The following is an 18,583-nucleotide window of genomic DNA, read 5'->3' as shown; positions in this document are numbered from 1 at the left end:
AATAAAAACCTGCAGAAATATGCTAAGGCGCCTATAGACTTTCGAGTGTCCCTTCCAAAAGGGCTGATCTCTGGTACTTGGCTACGGAGCAGGTACTGCAGCCCTCCCGGGAGTACCCAGACTAGGCTTCCTGGTGCTTCAAATATGACCCATCCCAAAGATGAAGGGCAGTGTGGGCCTCAGAGTCAGAGAAACTGGATTCCTCTGTAAATACAACTATTAACAAGAGTTTTAATTCCATCAATAGTATTTTTTACTTATTTTACTATTAATGAAACAAAGTTTATTAACTCTAGATTGCCATAAGTCTTTATCCCCCAGCTGTATATAAATAAATGCCTCTTGGTGACATGACTTCAAGTTATTCTTGGTTTTTCAAGATGGTACTTCTGCATTTGACTTCATTAGGAATTTGTAGACATTTAATTTAGGCTTAGCAAAAATATCAAATTAGAGTTCAGTTTCAAATGTAGAAAAAGAAAAGATGTTATCATTTAGCCCTGGTTTGGCTTAACCATTTACTTTAAACAAACTTAAACATGCTCTGGCACCATGACAAAGTTCTAAGAATGGATAAAAATGCCATAATGACATAGTAAGTAAGCCAAATATCAGTTTAATGCTTCTCTGAAAATAAAGACATCTCATTTATGCCTTCCCCACATATTATTTCATAAAAGTGATTTCCACTCTCTTCATAATGGACTTAATTACTTACAATAAATAATTACTGTTAGAGAAGTAACTGTTCCATTAAAATCTTACAAAAACTCTCCTTAATGCGTTATTTTACCCCCTGTACAGGGTAAATTGTTTTTAACAAATTTTATCACTTGGGTATGTTAATTTCCAGATTAAACATCTTTATACTGTAGAGATATTAAGTATTAAGTATCTTTAATAGTATGAAGATGCTACCTAGCCCACAAAGCTGTCTGTTGGACTTGAGCAATGCCCCACCACACACACCTAGCCCCTTGTAACTTCAGCTTTAGGATTTAGAAAGCCTCTTATTAGAACTCAAAATTTACAATTATCATCTTAAAATGAAAAGGTCTCATTATATTATTTATATAATATGTAATAATAAATATATAATTATAAATACACATCACATATTAAATATTATTTATATAATAAATAATTTATATTATAAATATAAATAAATTGTTTATATAATAAATATATTTTATTTATTTAATATTTTAAATATTTTAAATAATAATTACAAATATTTATTTGATATATTTGTTTATATACTTATGTTATATATTATATGTATTATATATTGATAAATATATAACTGCATATATATAATTATATATAGTATTTTATAGTATTATATATAATAATATATGTAATGTTTATAATATAAGAATAAATATTAAATATTTATTTGTTTATATTTATTTATTATATAAATAACAGAGAGAGAGAGCTGTGGATTTGTCACTAAATAGCTATGTGACATGGACAAGTCACTTAACCTCACTCAACTTCATCTGTGAAGTGAGTAGTCACATATAACAAAGGATGCACGTGAGAACACTGGGAACTTTTTCAAAATATACAGGTCTAGGCTTCTAACTGCTCACAAACATGCACACCATACAACCCACATGACCTACCGAATCCATGTATCAGAGGATGGAACCAGCAGGCATACTTTTTAAAAAGTTCCCCTGGTGATTTAATACACATTCTACCTTACATCACTTCAAGTGGTTGCTTTAAAGGAACTTCTAGCATTATGATTATAAAGGGATAGAAGGACTTTTCAAAAATATACCAATCTCTTTGTTTTCATTATGGTCATGTATAATGACACAAATGGAAAGACAACAATGCCACCAGACTTTACTTCCAGATTTACCCAACCCCTTGAAACTACTAAAAAGTAGATGAAGTATATGAGAAATTGCATTTCAAGACATGGGACATCAGGTGGCAAAAGACAGTGATTCCTGAGAGACGGAAAACAAATCAGGAGAAACGTGCGGCTGCTCCAGATTACTGCCTGTGAAAGTTTCCAGCCTGCAGCACAGGCGGGAGAACCCTGGCAGAGCTCAGTGGCTCCTGAGCTGAGAAGACAGGACTGAAACTCCAAGGAAGCCGAGACAGCAGGGGGTTCATAAGACAGGCTACCAGAAAAGTGAAAGCTGCACAGGGAGAGAACTCTGGAGATCTGCAGAGGGTGCCCTTGGAGCACTAAATACTGATCAGCACATGCATGCAGGGTAACCACATGAGGCTGGATGAACAAACACATGAGAAACGATTGGCTCTAATAGTGCCCAGGGCGTGTACACAGGTTGGAATAACAGCTGTTCCCACCAGGCGGGCTGGGAAACTACATTTAAGGCACTGGTTGGAGTGCAATACTCTTTGGTCTTGCCTCCAAAGTGGGGAGTGAGTACTGCTCTGGTCCTGCCCAATGAATCTTCAAAACAAGACTCAAAAGGGTAAAAACTGTCTTTAGGTAACTTAACTATATGTTTGAGCAAAGTCCAAAACTCTTTGCAAATTCCTGTAAAATGTAATTCCTATAAAACATGGATGCGAAAAAGTCAACACAAAATTTTAGCAGATCAGGGGCACCTGGGTGGCTCAGTTGGTTAACCATCTGACTTCAGCTCAGGTCATGATCTCACTGTTGGTGGGTTTGAGCCCCGTGCTGGGCTCTGTGCTGACAGCTGAGAGCCTGGAGGCTGCTTCCTGTTCTTTATCTCCCTCTCGCTCTCTGCCCCTCCCCCACTCGCACTCTGTCTCTCTGTCTTTTGAAAATAAATAAATGTTAAAAAAAAAAAAATTAGCAGATCAAATTAAACAGCTTTTCTTAAAAATTTTACCATACACCTACCACATTATCCATCCATTCCACTCCTAGGTATTTGCCCAAGAGAAATGAAAGCATATGTCCATACAAAACTTATACACAGATGTTTATAGTTGCTTTATTTGTGATAGTCAAACCTGGAATAAATCCAAATGTCCAGTGACAGGTAAATGGAAAAGTTGTGGTACAACCATCCAACATATTACTACTCAGCAATAAAAAGGAATGAACAATAGTTCACCCCAATAGGGGTGACTGGGTGGTTCAATCAGCTAAGCATCCGACTCTTGATTTTGGCTCAGGTCACGATCTCACAGTGGTGAGACTGAGCCCTGTGCCGGGTTCTGTGCTGAGCACGGAGCCTGCTTAAGATTCCCTCTCCCTCTTCCCTCTCTCACCTCACACTCTCTCTCAACAAAGAAAAGAAAAAAGAAAAAAAAAAGGGAATGAACTATGATACACACTATAATACAGATGAATCTCAAAATAATGATACTGAGTTAAAGCAACCAGGAAAAAAGATATCCATTTCTGTTGTTTTGGAAAATGCAAACTAATCTACAGTTACAGAAAGCAGACCAACAGTTGTGGTAGACGTGGTGGATGAGAGGACTCATAGGAGATGAGGAGGAGGGATTACAAAAGGGCATGAGGACACTTTGGGGAATGATGGATGAGGATATAGCCATTATCTTGATTGCACTAATGGCTTTACAGATGTATACATATGTCCAAAATCATCAAACTTTAAAAAAAAAAAGAGCAACAGTATCAGCAATGCTTAGCAAAGGCTATAGATAAACATAGATGAGAGTTGAGTACAACTACCTGTCCTTGCTTAGATTGCTGAAAATATATATAAAAAGGAAAGATTTCTATTCCATCATAGTATTTCAAAAGAAAGTTCCTATTATCATTTCTGTATGATATTTATGTATGTGATAATTGATATTACATATAATATGAATTGATATTACACATATTGTAATAATTATAATAATATATTTTTCAATGCCTATTTTTTATTCCATAGTGCTATGTAATAACTAGGAAGTGATGGTACCACCCACTGTGTCCTATTTCAGTTTCTTTTTCTTATGCCAATGAATTGAATTATTTTTAGCGCAAAGAATTATAATCGTTAGGGGAAAATAACAAATATATTGTAAGAAAGCTGGTTTAAACAGATAATATCCTGTTTGAAATATTGTAAAGGCAATATATCCATATGACAATTTGTACTGAGCTAGATTTTCATCATATAATTACATTACCTGTGTATTTTTGAACTACTGGAGCCACGGAGATTAATAGTTTTCTTTTCATTCTCACAATTATGATAATTAAATGTGCAAATATGATAATGAAATGTGCAAGAAATCTTAAATTCCTTCGTGGATATTCTGTTAAATTTTATACTTATAACTCAAATATTTGATAAAAACCCTAATCAATGGCAACAAGTGTATCAAAATACTCTTTGTGTCAGAATTCAATGGGGGGGGGGGGCGGCGATAATTTCTTACCATTTCAAGGGCATCATGCAGAGTACTGGATAAGCTATCGTTTAGGTTTGTCAGACACAGCCGTCCATCTCCTAAAACTAGAAATTACAACATAAAAATTCAGAAAACAGAAGAAACATAAATTCAGTAAATAATCTGACCATAAAGCCATTACATTTAAACTTATACAATAAAAATACTGCTCTTAAATAATAATTCACAAGCTACTCAATCTCACCAGTTTTTTTTTTTAAGTATATTTTATAACAAAGATGAGATTTTTGTTTTACCTACCAACTGGTCATAACTTGAGACACTTGAAATTGAGAGGCACTCCTAAATACTACTGAAGTAATTAAAATGGATTAAAATTAAAAACTGATTAACCTTTCAGGGCCCCTGGGTGGCTCAGTCAGTTAAGTGCACAACTCTTAATTTTGGCTCAGTTCATGATCTCATAGTTCGTAGGTTCAAGCCTCGCATCAGGCTCTGTGCTGGCAGCATGGAGCCTGCTTGGTATTTTTTCTCTCTTCGTCTCTCTCTCTCTCTGTCCCTTCACTGCTCACTCTCTCACCATCTCAAAATAAATAAACATTAAAAACAAACAAAAAACTGAGTAACCTTTCCAAAGAACAAGTTGGCAATGTATCAGTATTTTTTTTTTTTTTAATGTATCAGTATTTTAAAGGTGCATACTCTGCTTTAGCAATTCCACTTCTAGGTTTGTATTCTTTTTTTTTATTATTTATTTAAAAGTTTTTATTTTAATATTTGATTGATGCAGGGCTCAATCCCATGAACCGTGAAATCATGACCCGAGCTGAAATCAAGAGTCAGATGCTTGGGGCACCTGGGTGGCTAAGTCAGTTAAGCATCTGACTCTTGGTTTCAGCTCAGGTCATGAGCTTGAGGTTTGTGAGTTCGAGGCCCACATCAGGCTCCGTGTTGACAGTGTGGAGCCTGCTTGAGATTCTCTTTCTCTCTCTCTCTCTCTCTCTCTCCCTGCCCCTCCCCTGCTCATGCTGTTTCTCTCTCTCAAAATAAACTTAAAAAAAAAAAAAAAAAAGAGTTGGATGCTTAACCAACTGAGCCAGCCAGGCACCTCTAGGCATGTATTCTTTTTAAAAAAATTTATTTACTTATTTATTTTTTAACATTTATTTATTATTGAAAGACAGAGAGACACAGAGAGTGAGCAGGGGAGGGGTAGAGAGAGGGGGAGACACAGAATTTGAAGTAGGCTCCAGGCTCTGAGCTGTCAGCACAGAACCCGACATGGGGCTCGAACTCACAAACTGCGAGATCATGACCTGAGCCAAAGTCGGTCGCTCAACCAACTGAGCCACCCAGGTACCCCTAAAAAAAATTTTTTTTAAATGTTTATTTATTTCTGAGAGAGAGAGGGAGACAGAACACAAGTGGGGGAGGTGAAGAGAGATTGGGAGGCACAGAATCCAAAGCAGGCTCCAGGCTCTGAGCTGTCAGCACAGAGCCCAACATGGGGTGTGAACTCAGGAACCACGAGATCATGACCTGAGCCAGTCCATCATTTAACCAACTGAGCCACCTAACGTGTCCCTCTAGGCATGTATTCTATGGAAATTATCAAATAGGTGTACAAAGTGTACTAAGTGTACACACATATGTGTATGTGTGTAAGAAGGGTCATCAGAGAGTCCTGTATAATATGGAAACATTGAAAACAATCTACATGCCGACCACCATGGCATTGTTTTAACAGACTACACACAACTAAAAAACTGAGGTACAGCTACATGTGTTGATATAGAAAGATGTCCACGATATATTATTAGGTTAAAAAAAATGCAGGTTTAAAAACAATTTATATAGTATGATTCTATTTTTAAAGCTAAAAATACACATACACATGTATTTAGGTATCTACATATGCAATAGAAAAGAAAAAGACTGGAAGGGTATATTTCAAACTATTAAGAGTGGTATTATTTCTGGAAGGTGAGATTTATGACCAAGATTTTACTTTCTGAAGTTAAGGCACAGAAGAGTTAACTTGCAGAGTCCATATTCTTTCTATTATACCATGTTTAATCTTGAAAATTAAGAAAAAAGACTTGACACAGAAAACTATTACTTGGGAATTATCATAATCTAACCAGTGAAATCAATTGATACAAGTTAACTTACTCTTGGGAGCCATTTTTTGACCACAGTTAAGTAAAATCTCTCCTTCAGAGAGGGGTCTATCTAAAGTCTCAGTTTCAGTGACAGTAATACTCAAGCTGCTCTCAGTTGTTGATGAATCAGAAGCTGGCATCTGTATGAGGGAAGGGACATTGGTGGCAGCAGAAAGTGGCATAAAAGGAACTGGAGGTTCTGGGGGTGCAGGCTGAGCAGGGAAATCCACACTCTCAGGTTCTTCATCCTTGGCCACAGACATTACACTAAGAAGAAAAAGACATATTGTGAACTTATTAGGTCACTGAAAGCCTATATTAATTTTTATATAAAAAACAGATTCAAAGAGCTCCTTTAGCAAAGTATTTCTATAATCTGCACTACTGTAATTACCAAGATTTATTTTTCCAAAATTGTTTTCATGCTTTAATCATAGGCCATCTTGAAAGTTGTACCATCTCTACGACAAATTTACAAGGTGATATAAAAGTTAACTGGTCATTGTAAATGAAGATTCATTCACTCTGGGGAGAAATCATTTTCTATTTTACTAACAATATTATAACAATATATACCTTTAATCTGTTTCATAAAAAGATCTTTTAAAATGATAATTGAAGGTATAAATAAATTTGGTGAATTTTTTAAAAACTTGAAGTTTATGAAACTTCTTTCTACTAAAGTATAAAGTAGCTTATGGTTTATAAAACTTCATTTATCATTTCTGATGTTTTTAATGGGTCACATATGTCAACTTAAGATGAAATGCAGTTACTGAAAGTAAATATGTTATCATTTACATAGCTCTTGGGTGAAGTTCTTCTTGAAGAGAGTTAGGATTCTCTTCTTCCAGGGGCAGGTCTCCATCACTCCATGGCTTAGGACGCCCTGGGCCTGAGATCTTCAATTTCTCAATGGAAATCTCTGACAAAGTTGGGGTAAGAGCTGCTGCAGGAGGAGGTGTAGTAGCAGGAGTAACTGTTGGAGTATTAACAAGTGTGATGGCAGACATATCATTTCCTAAAGATTTTTTGTTTAAAGAGAAAGGAAAAGATAAAAGTCAATAAACACTCCATAGGAAGGCAAGATACGTTGTTTCAGGAATCTCTTAATATTTTGGCATACAAATAATGATGATAATAATTAATAATAATAATAATGGCTAATAATGGGAAAATTCCCAGGTTTATTTAGTAAAGGATAAGAAAATAATCTTGAAAAGATATCACTTTTAATACTACCATGAACTTAAAAGCAGTATAAGTGTGCATTAGATAATATACTCTTTTTTTTAATAGTTTTTTGTTTTTGTTTTTTTTAAGTAATTTCTTTGCCCAACATGGGGCTCAAACTCACGACCCTGAGATCAAGAGTTGCATGCTCTACTGACTGAGCCAGCCAGGTACCACTAGGAAATTAAGAAACCAATTTCTTTGTCTCTTTACAAGAAAAAATGATTTACTAAAACCTAGTAAACAGTAGGTATGTACATATTAATCCATAAAACATAAAATAAACCATGAAATCTTATTTAGTAGTTATTAGAATAAAACTAAGTTATAGAAATAAGGTTTCTACCTTTTTCAGCAAATATTTCTTTCACAGGAATAGCTAAATCATGATCTGAATCATAGGGAGAAGAATCTGGAGTTTTTACCAACACACTCTCCTTAGGAGGTGATGAAGGTGAACGAGGAGGAGTTGGTTGTGGGGTAGGCACTGGGGTACACACTCTTGCCTAAAATAAAACAAGACAAATGGTGCTTATAATCACCCATATAAAGGTAATGTAAAACAATGCAATAAGCTCATTTAGAGATTAACAGAATTTAAATGGAGGGGAAGAAATGGAGCCCTAACTTCCCTGGCTCTTGAACTTCTTCTAGCTGCTAAGTTTCAAGACTAGCCTGCAGAAAGCCTCAGGCCATTAAAATAGCTCTGACTCTGAAGTAGGCCCCAAAGAAATCAGAAGCTCGCTCTTCTAATATTGATAGGAAGACACAGCTGAATATACAGCTGAAGATCAAGTGCAAACAAAAGCTGGGTAGGCCATGTAACAGAAAGGAAGCATTTTAACTGACAAGATATCAAGAGCAGCTTTTTAGCACAAAAGATCACAGCCTGTAAAAAGCAATGGAAGGATAAAAAAAAAGTAGGGGGGGTTGAAATGAAGACAATATGGAGATAGAAATACCGGGGAAGAAAAAAGTAAACACTTTAAAATTGATTTGTTAAATGTGTAATCATTCAAACGGGTCACAATTCAAAAAAGTACACAAGAAAGATAATGAGTATTAAATCTCCTTTCCTAGCCATGTCCCGTCCACCTAGTTCCCTTCCCCTGAGTCATCAAACATAATCTTGACTTAAATCATGTCTACAGATTATCGACAGAACAATTTCCTAAAAGTGGGACTGCTGTTTAAAGGGTTAAACTGCATTTTTTATTTGAATACATATTGCCAAATTTCCCTCTACAGGGTTATGTTATTGTGCACTAATCACAAGAAGATATGAGAATTCCCATTTCCCCAAAGTTTTCTACACAATGGCATTATCAAACTTTCAGAGTTTTACCAATATAATCAGTAGAAATGAGGTTTCAGTGATTTTTTTTTCTTATTATCAATGATATTGACCGCCTTTTTATATGTATATGGGCCATTTGTATTTCTTTTCTGTGTGTGAACTATCTAGACATGTCTTTTACCTATTTTTTTAATACACTGTCTTTTTCTCCTCATTCTAAAACATCCTTATATAGGAGGGTAATTAGCCTTTATTCTGTACTCTGAGTTGAAAATTGATATACAATTTAGAAACCACAAAGTGTATTAAAAATTCTACAGCACTGCTTAATAATTAGCATATTCTCAACTCTTATTTTTAAATGAAAGAAATACACTGTTTTTTTTTCTTCTTGGCTGCATAAAACTACAGCAACAAATGCACTGTTTTCAAATATAATGCCACTTGACCATCATCATGAGAGGATCTCAAGGTATTCTACTAGTATTAGTAATGGATAATGATGATAAACAGTTATTGAGTACCAAATTCTAGACACAAGATTAAGCTATTTTCATTCATCATCTCACTATATCTTCCACAAAATCTTGGCTAAAAAGATAATAGTATGATAAAGATACAAGTCTCTCCAAATAAAACCAATCAAAACTGGATCAATTCCCATAAAAATACCAACAAAATCTTTTAAAAGCTAAATTTTAATGTATATTTGGAAGATCAAAGGCCAAGAAAAGCCATGACAATTCTGAAGATAATGAACAATATGGCAGTGGTGGAAGGGAGCCTGCCCTCCTAGATAGTAAAAAGATTTCTGATAAAGTCTTGGTCATTTGAACTCTATGCATTTTCTCTATAATACTTGAGACTAAAGTAACAGAGCTGAGGGTTCAAATTCAGATCTTCCCAGCACCAAAGTCCATGCTCTTAACAACTGTATATACTGCCTATTTACACTGATTTTTCTACATTTTCTCATTCAATCACCCTCATGAGAGTATATGCAGCATACAGGCAGAAAGCAAACCAGTGTAATTAGTACAGAGAAAACCATAACCCCAACAACATCTGCACTGCTTGCATTACCAATGAACTAAGAAAGCGCAAACCCAAAGTATGTACCTAATCTCGTGCATAATCACATCACATCAATTACATTATACCATCTCCATAAAATTCAAATATGTAACTTTATGCTGTTTTTTCAAGTTTATTTTAAGAGAGAGAGAGCACGTACATGTGTGTGTGCAGGGGAGAGGCAGAGAGAGAGGGAAAGAAAGAGAATCCCAAGCAGGCTTTGCACTGTCAGTACAGAGCCCGACTCAAGGCTTGAACTCCCAAACCACAGATCATGACCTGGGCCGAAATCAAGAGTCAGACACTTAATTGACTGAGCCGCCCAGGCGCCCCTGTAACTTCATGTTTATACCTCAAATGACTTAGTTTAAATGTTTCACCTATATAAAATGATGCCCTCATGATCTATGAAATCAGAAGTGACTATAAAGTTTTAAACAGCTGATAGTAGTATAGAGTCCATATATATATATAACATGTATAATTCCATGTTGCTATAATAGATTAGAAACTAACACAGTATGGCTGATGAAACAAACAACAACAAAAGAACATAAACTATATTTTATTTTAAAGATTAAAAATATCAGTTTATATAATAACCAAAAGCAACATGTGACCATTGGCTATATCTTGAATCAAAAAAAAAAAAATCCTATAAAGGTTATTTTGGAACAATAGGGAGATTTGAATATGGACTCTAAATTACATAGTATTAACATATCAATGTTAAATTTCTTCAGGAGTATGATGATGGCATTTTGATTATGTAAGAAAGTATCTTCTTTTTGAGATATTGCTGATGATCAGAAGTAAAGTGTCATGATACCTGCAACTTTCAAATGATTTTTAAAGAGTATGTAACATATAAAGACAGATAAAACATGTCAAAAAGTTATCAATCGGGAGCTCTTGGGTGGCTCAGTCGGTTAAGCGTCCAACCCTTGATTTCAGCTCAGGTCGTGATCTCATGGTTTGTGCGTTTGAGCCCCACATCTGTGCTGTCAGTACAGAGCCTGCTTGGGATTCTCTTTCTCTGCCCCTCCTCAGCTTGCTCTCTTTCTCTCAAAATAAAAAAAAGTTATCAATTGGTAACTACTAGGTAGAAAGTATACAGATTTTCATTGTATCATACTTTCAACTTTTCTATAGATTTAAAAGTTTTTAAAATACAATGCTGGGGAAAATATTACTATAATACCATAGCAACAACAAAAAATCAATCTCCACCACAAACTATAATCTTATTACAACACCTAATTTACAATTTGTCCATGGTATTTTTTTTAATGTTTATTTATTTATTTTTGAGAGAGAGAGCATGAGCGAGCAAGCAGGGGAGGGGGAGAGAAAGAGGGAGACAGAGAATCCCAAGCAGGCTTTGTGCTGTCAGTGCAGAGCCCAACACAGGGCTCAAAGTCACGAACCATGAGATCACAACCTGAGCTGAAATCAAGAGTCAAGATCCTCAACCGAATGAGCCACACGGGCACTCCCATCTTACTGGTTTTTAAGAGACGTATCAAAAATTCCCCAGGACTCCCAAGTCATGAAAGGAAGTCACTCCTACCGGCAAGTATGTGTTGCTTGTTGAAACATCTCCAGAAACACTTGGGGCAGCAGGCCCTTGCTTTTTTGCTTCTCTATCACCCAGCATGACAGCAATGGTCTCAGCAAGAGCTTCATTCACAAAATGGCTAATCATGTCTGAATTCACAGGAACCCCAGCATCAACAAAAAGCTGGAGGACACCATTGCTTGTTCCTTCCACTAAAAAAAAAAAAAAAAAAAAAAAAAAAAAGAAAGAATTTCAAAATAAGCATGTAAGAAACATACCTGCAATCCAAATCTTAATTCTTAAAATTTTAGAGATACACACTGGGTGTTATATATAAGTGATGAATTCTACTTCTGAAACCAATATTATACTGTATGTTAACTAAAATTTAAATTAAAAAAAAATTTAAAGATGCAAACATCTGTGTTTAAGGGGGTAGGAGGAAGAATAAAAATGAAAATACAAAATTATTTATTACAAAAGAGACTAAGATGACAACTTACATAATGAACATCCTTTCTAAACAAATCAAAAGAGTGAGGAAAACACCCAGGTGAAAACTTTACTCACATGGCCTCTTCCCTACCACTTCAGAATTTAGTGATGGAAAGGATTTGCAGTCACTTAAATGTTCTCATCTGAAAACAACTCACATTTATTTCCAAGGGTAGGGTAACAGGAAACCCTATGACAGATCTTGGCCAAAACACAAAGACACAATGACTTTGGGGGATTTTAGAGAAACAGTACCTGCTTTATAAATATGAAAACAAACCTTCCTTCTTTATACTTTCAGATACATCAGTTACCAGCACTACAGACTAAACCTACTCAAACTTGTATAGTGGTTTACATGCTTGATATCAGAAGCTATATAGGTAGGCATATTAATATTCCAAATAGGTAATACTTTTCATTTGTAAAAATGTTCATAAAATGCAGTAAAAAACTTCCTTAACAGACTTTACTAGATTTAAAGTGGGTATATTTCTAAAGCTCTGTGTAGAGAACATGTAAACAATGATCTATACAATTTGATGGAGATGTCATCTCTCCAAAGAGAACTTCTTAATTAGTACAACTAAGGCAGCAATATCCAGAATTCCCTAAAAAGTGAGTACAGGTGTTTTTGGATCATTTGTTGAGGGACAAGTAACAGCAATTTACTCTATAGTTACCATATTAAAGATTGTCAAATTTCAAATTTATATTTGGCAGTATATGTAGATATATCTTTTCAGTTCTCTTAATTTATTGTTTTAGCATGACCAGAAATCAGAACATCTCTGTTATAAAAGCCAAAAGCCCTACCCAGATGTAGGCAAAACAAAAACAAACACACATGCTTTTAAATAGAAAACAGTAGGATCTAAAAATCCAGTTTGGAAATTTTAAGATTTTCATCCAGGAAAACAAATTTCCTGGATAACTTTGTTGGTCATTTTTTTCTTCCTTCCAAAAAGTGATGAAAGAAAACCTGGGGTGGTAGCAGTGGAGGAAGCATTCAAATTATACTAAACAGGAAGAATTAGCCAAATGCAACAATCAGTTGTGTGGAGTGAAGTTAGAAAATTCTGTATTAATGTAAACAGAAACAAAGAAAGAGCAGGTCGGGTTAGAAAAATAAGATACATTTGGGATACGTCAAGTTTGAGATGCCAGTGGAGCATCAAGTAGAATGTTCATCAACAAACCAAACTGCAAGCTCGCAGCCTAGATGTGTGGCTTAGGAATCATCAACTGACCAAGGGTAACAAATGGCAAAAAGAGACTGGAAAAAAAAAAAAAACACAGAAAAGAAAGAAGACACAGCACAGAAACTTAGGGAAAATTTTTATTCAAGTAACAGGAAGAAAAAGATGAGGAATAAAGTCCTAGAGAAATAAAAAAGGTGGGAGGAACAAGAACAGAATAGATTCTAAGAAACCAAAACGAGGAGGACATTTGAAGAATTAGAGGTGGTCGAGAGTGCTCATGCTAGAGCCACGTAGGAAGATAAGAATTTGGAAAAAAGGTTATTCTTAACAATCAAATTCTGTGAGAGAGGAGTTTCATTAGGGGAAGGGCAGAAAGCTCTGTAAGGACTAAAGACAAAGTGGCAGTGAGAAAGTAAAAGCTGTAAATATGGACTCAAGTCTAGGATTTAGGCAGTTAAAAGACAGTCTAGTCTATGGAGGAAGAAAAGTAGGTAATTCTGGATGAGAGAGAAGAGGGAAAAAAAGAGGTAATAATATATAGGAATGTTTAAAAAAGAAGAACAACAAAGTTGGAGAATTTACACAATCCAATTTCAAGACTTATTTTTAAATTACAATGGGCACCTGTTGGGATGAGCACTGGGTGTTGTATGGAAACAAATTTGACAAGAAATTTCATATTAATAAAAAAATAATAAATTACAATAATGTGTGTTATTGACATAAAAATAGACTTGCATATCAAGGGACAGAATAGAAAGCCTAGAAACAGATTCATACATATTTAGCCAACAGATTTTCAGCAAAAGTGTCAAGGCAATTCATCAGGGAAAGGATAATCTTTTCAACAAATAATGCTAGTAACATTAGACTTCCATATACTGAAAAAAAAAATCTTTGTATATGGTATAAAGTAGGGATCAAAATTAACTCAGAATGTACCATAGAACTAAATGTATAGTCTGAAGCCATACATCTTCTGGAAGAAAAGATAGGAGAGAAAAGCTTACTGATCTTGAGAAAGATTCATAAGTAATACACCAAAAAAACCACAAACTATAAAAGGAAAGTTGATAAATTAAAATTCATCAAAATTAACCTTTTGGTTTTCAAAAGATAATGTTGAGAAAACAAAAAGGCAAGATAAACTAGGAGAACATATTTGCAAAATATATCCAACAAAGGACTTGTATCCAGAACAAATAAAGAACTTCTACAACTCACTAACAGGAAGAACACAAAACTCAACTTAAAAATGGGCAAAAGATTTAAAAAGACATTTCACCCAAGTGAGTATAGACATGGCAAATAAGCACATGAAACAATGTACATCATCAGTCATTAGGGAAATGCGCATAAAAATCACAATGAGCTATCTCTACATACTTACAGAATGTCCATAATTAAAAACACTAACAAGACCCAGTGGTGGTGAGGATGTGGAGTGAGTGGAGCGCTGAAACACTGCTGGTTGGGAATGCAAACTAAAACAGCCTCTCTAAAGACATTTAGTAGTTTCTTACAAAGTTAAACATCTATTTGCCATATGACCAAGGGAAATTAAAAGATGTATCTAAAAAATATGCTTGGAAATATCCACATCAGAGCTTTATTTATAATAGCCCCAAACTAAAAGACTACAAATTTCCATCAACTAGTAAATTGATTAACAAATTATGTTACAGCCATATAATGTAATATTACTACATACATAAAATGTGATTGTCAAGCATGATGCTAAATAAGGGCAGACACAAAAAACAACCTACTGTATGTTAACATACATATAAAAATCTAGAAAAGGCAAAAATACAGTAATAGAAGGCAGATCAGTGGTTGTTAGGGCCCAGGAGGCATGGAAAGGAGTTAGGAATGGACTATAAAGTGGCAACGAGGGAACTTTTTGGAATGATGTGTTTTTCTACATCATGATTATGTGGCTAATGTACAGTAGTGTTCTTTTATCAAAACTCATCAAACTGTACACTCAGAATTGGTGAATTTTATGGCAAGTAAACTATACCTCAAAAAAGCTGATAGAAAACGAGGCAGAAGATCAGGGGAAGAGGGGGAGGAGGAAAAGGAAGAAGAAGGAAGGGAAGAAGACAGAAGAAAAGGAAGAGGAAGGAGAATACGAAGAAGAGAATGATATAGGTTCCATAAAGAAAGCGGCTCATTTATCCATTTAGTGAATACCTAAAGTCTTATTAGGTGTCAGTCAGAGGCTAGGCACTAAAGGAGAAACATCCGTAATCCTGAGTAATTTATAGTCTAGTAAGTGAGGCAGATATGTACACCAATCATAATCCAATCTGGTAATTCCATAACAAAGATATATACAAAGTGCTATGGGAAATAATAGAGAGATTTGGGGTGGGAGGGATGGAGGGGTGGAACAATAATAATAATAATAATCTGAATGCTGCAGTATGAAATAAGGGGATGAGAGAACCTCCACTACAGAGAACAGGGAAGGGATTATTAGAAGGAAGAGCTTATCTTTTGTCAGCTGAAGACTACTTGACCTCTAAGATACATAAATCCACGACTTGAAGGTTTTACCCTTTAATAACAAAAAAATTTAAAAGATTCCATTTCACTTACCTATGTCAGAAGTCAATGGTTCACTTGCCTCACTGACTGAAGCACTGACATTAGCTATGGACTGTTGTTGAATTGGAAAGAGCCCAGAGATAATTCTTGACATTATTTCTTGTTCTACCCTGGGGGATAAAAGTTGAGGATTCCTAAATTTGATTGAAATGTATGAAGTGTTAGAAATACCACCCTTAAAAATAAACTTTATCCATGGACACTAACATTTACATATGAAAGTAGTGATTCTGAAAGTTGAATCTGGAGAGAAGAAATAAATCAAATATGTCTCCTAGCAAAATAAACCACATGAAACAGAATCTCCATGTGGGAGATAGCTTTAAATTTGATTTAATGAACTTTCAGATTACTCTAATGAAAAGTTTAACAGACCTCCTAAAGTCATAATAAAGTATAGGTCAAGAATTATCTGACATATCCTGTACCTAAAATGTTGGGTTCCCTACTTGGAAAGCACCCATATAAAACCACACAAGATAAGAATTAGAAAAGAAGTCCAGCTGCCCCCTCTTCAAAGAAATAAATATACAGACTGTGATACAGGTCATTTTCCTCTTTAAAAGTTAAGATAATTTATTTCCAAGATCACTTTTAGGAAGTAGAGAAAGAAGAGGAGGAAAAAGAAGGGGAACACAAGGACACTGCTTCTGTACATTTCTTTAGAGCAGCCAAGAGGCTGATATAAACTATTATTAAAGAAGTAATAGATATTCATTGTAGATAAATTAGAATATATGTAAAAGTTAAAAAAATAGATAAGGCTCACACATAATCTCAGATTCAGGGACAAACACAACTAACAATTTGGCATATTGTTTTTCAAATTTTTTCCTATGCACATTTATTTTTGAGGGAAGTCTTGTAATTATTAATATCTTTCAACATCACTAAATATTCTTGATTAATATCTTTCAATTTCATTAAATATTCTTCTAAATTTAATCTTGATAACCATTACTATTCAGGTGTTTATTCCATAACTTCTTTAAGGTTTCTCACAGGTAAAAACAGGATAAAAACAGAGTTCATAAGTTTACAGAAGTAACAAGCAGAATAATGCCTTGTTTATACTAAACACTGTATGTGCTAAGTAGTGTATGGTCTAGTAGCAGAACCATAATTATATCCTTAGGATAAATTTCTGGCAGTGAATCACTGGATTAAAGAATATGTACAGAGGCACCTGGCTCATTTGGTGGAGCATGTAACTCTTAATCTTGGGGCTGTAAATTGGAGCCCACACTGAGTATAAAGATTATACTTTTTAAAAAATCTTAAAAAAGAAAAAAGAATATGTACATTTTTAAGGCTTTTGTTACTTAACAATAGCCTCTTTTGCCATAATAGAAAGCCAAAACATAAATATTCAAGAAAAGAAACAATACCTTCAACAACTAGTTAAAACCCTCACATCACATCAAAGAGTTTACAGTAACTGTAGCAAAGGAAAGTTTAATAAACAAAAGAAAACAAGGAAGATTTCCAGCCAAAACTTAATACTTTATATTTCCTACTACGATTCTGTTCACACCAACACTACTGTAAACTCACCACTGAATTAAGCTATTTTCCAATGTTTCTTTTCTCTGAATTACTTTATCCAGAATATCAGTAGTGGGCTGAACAGTAGAAACAACTGGCGGAAAAGGAGGACCATTATATTTTGTAGAAACAACTTTAACACTTCTGTTAAACTCCAGAATTGGTTCAGAGTATTCTGGAATTTCATCGGGTTTTTCCTCTTCCTGGTAATAATAATAATAAAAATAAAACCTATAATATTTCTGTATCTGTTTAACATTTACTGGTGACAAGTATAGACAGGGAACTTATGTCAGTGAATTAACCAACACTTCTACATTAATCAACCGCATTTCTAATTAGGCGGTATCATATTATTTATGATATATACACATTTGTCATACAGATCAAATTGAAGACCCTTAATTATATAATTATTTTAAAACCGAATATTCATTTTAAGCAGTCATAAAACAAATTAGATAACATGGTTATTCCTGCATAAAACACTTCAAAATTTCCCTCTATAAATTTATTAATTTATTACCATAATAAAACTGATGTTTCCAAATATAACTGCTTCTTCTTTCTGAAACTAAAATTTACATTTACATATGTAGGTAGGTTATCTTACACATTATTTGTACCATCACATCATGATCAAAGGACTTACTTCTGAAATTTTTAAAATTTTCATTATGAAAATATAATATATGCTTAAAAGTACACAAAATAGTGCTTGTACACTGTATCTGTTATGTATAAATTACACATATCCCATTTATCTGTTCCCCAGCTTTAACAATTATCAACTCAGCTAAATTGTGTGATCTATACTCTCCATCTTCTTTACCCTTCACATAAAATTTTGAAATAAATCATAGATATCATTTTACCTGTAAATAATTTAATATGAGTATCAAAAAAATTAGGACTCTTTAAAAATTCTAACTAGGGGCGCCTAGGTGGCTCAGTCGGTTAAGCATCCAACTTAGGCTCAGGTCACAATCTCACAGCTTATGGATTCTATCCCCGTGTAGATATTAAAAAAAAAATTTTTTAAAGAATATTAAGAGATCTGCAATGTATT

General features: G+C 34.4%; 1 protein-coding gene across 10 annotated transcripts in view; it reads right to left on the bottom strand.

The window, feature by feature from the left end:
• The window catches only part of KIAA0586 (KIAA0586 ortholog), a 113,652-nt gene that overhangs the window by 48,941 nt on the left and 46,128 nt on the right, over positions 1–18,583 (bottom strand). For all 10 annotated transcript variants that reach the window (XM_078448202.2, XM_078448201.2, XM_078448198.2 and 7 more), the window contains 7 exons: positions 17,524–17,717; positions 15,961–16,079; positions 11,672–11,871; positions 8,077–8,236; positions 7,299–7,518; positions 6,508–6,764; positions 4,363–4,439 (listed from right to left, as the gene is read on the bottom strand). In XM_078448202.2, coding sequence (XP_078304328.1) covers positions 4,363–4,439; positions 6,508–6,764; positions 7,299–7,518; positions 8,077–8,236; positions 11,672–11,871; positions 15,961–16,079; positions 17,524–17,717 — 1,227 coding nt within the window. The remainder of the gene's footprint in view (positions 1–4,362; positions 4,440–6,507; positions 6,765–7,298; positions 7,519–8,076; positions 8,237–11,671; positions 11,872–15,960; positions 16,080–17,523; positions 17,718–18,583) is intronic.

This window comes from Panthera onca, chromosome B3 (genome assembly GCF_046562875.1).
Source record: "Panthera onca isolate mPanOnc1 chromosome B3, mPanOnc1 haplotype 2, whole genome shotgun sequence".
Taxonomy (NCBI): domain Eukaryota; kingdom Metazoa; phylum Chordata; class Mammalia; order Carnivora; family Felidae; genus Panthera; species Panthera onca.
The sequence above is the reverse complement of the archived record's forward strand: the minus strand, read 5'-3'. Positions and strand labels throughout refer to the sequence as shown.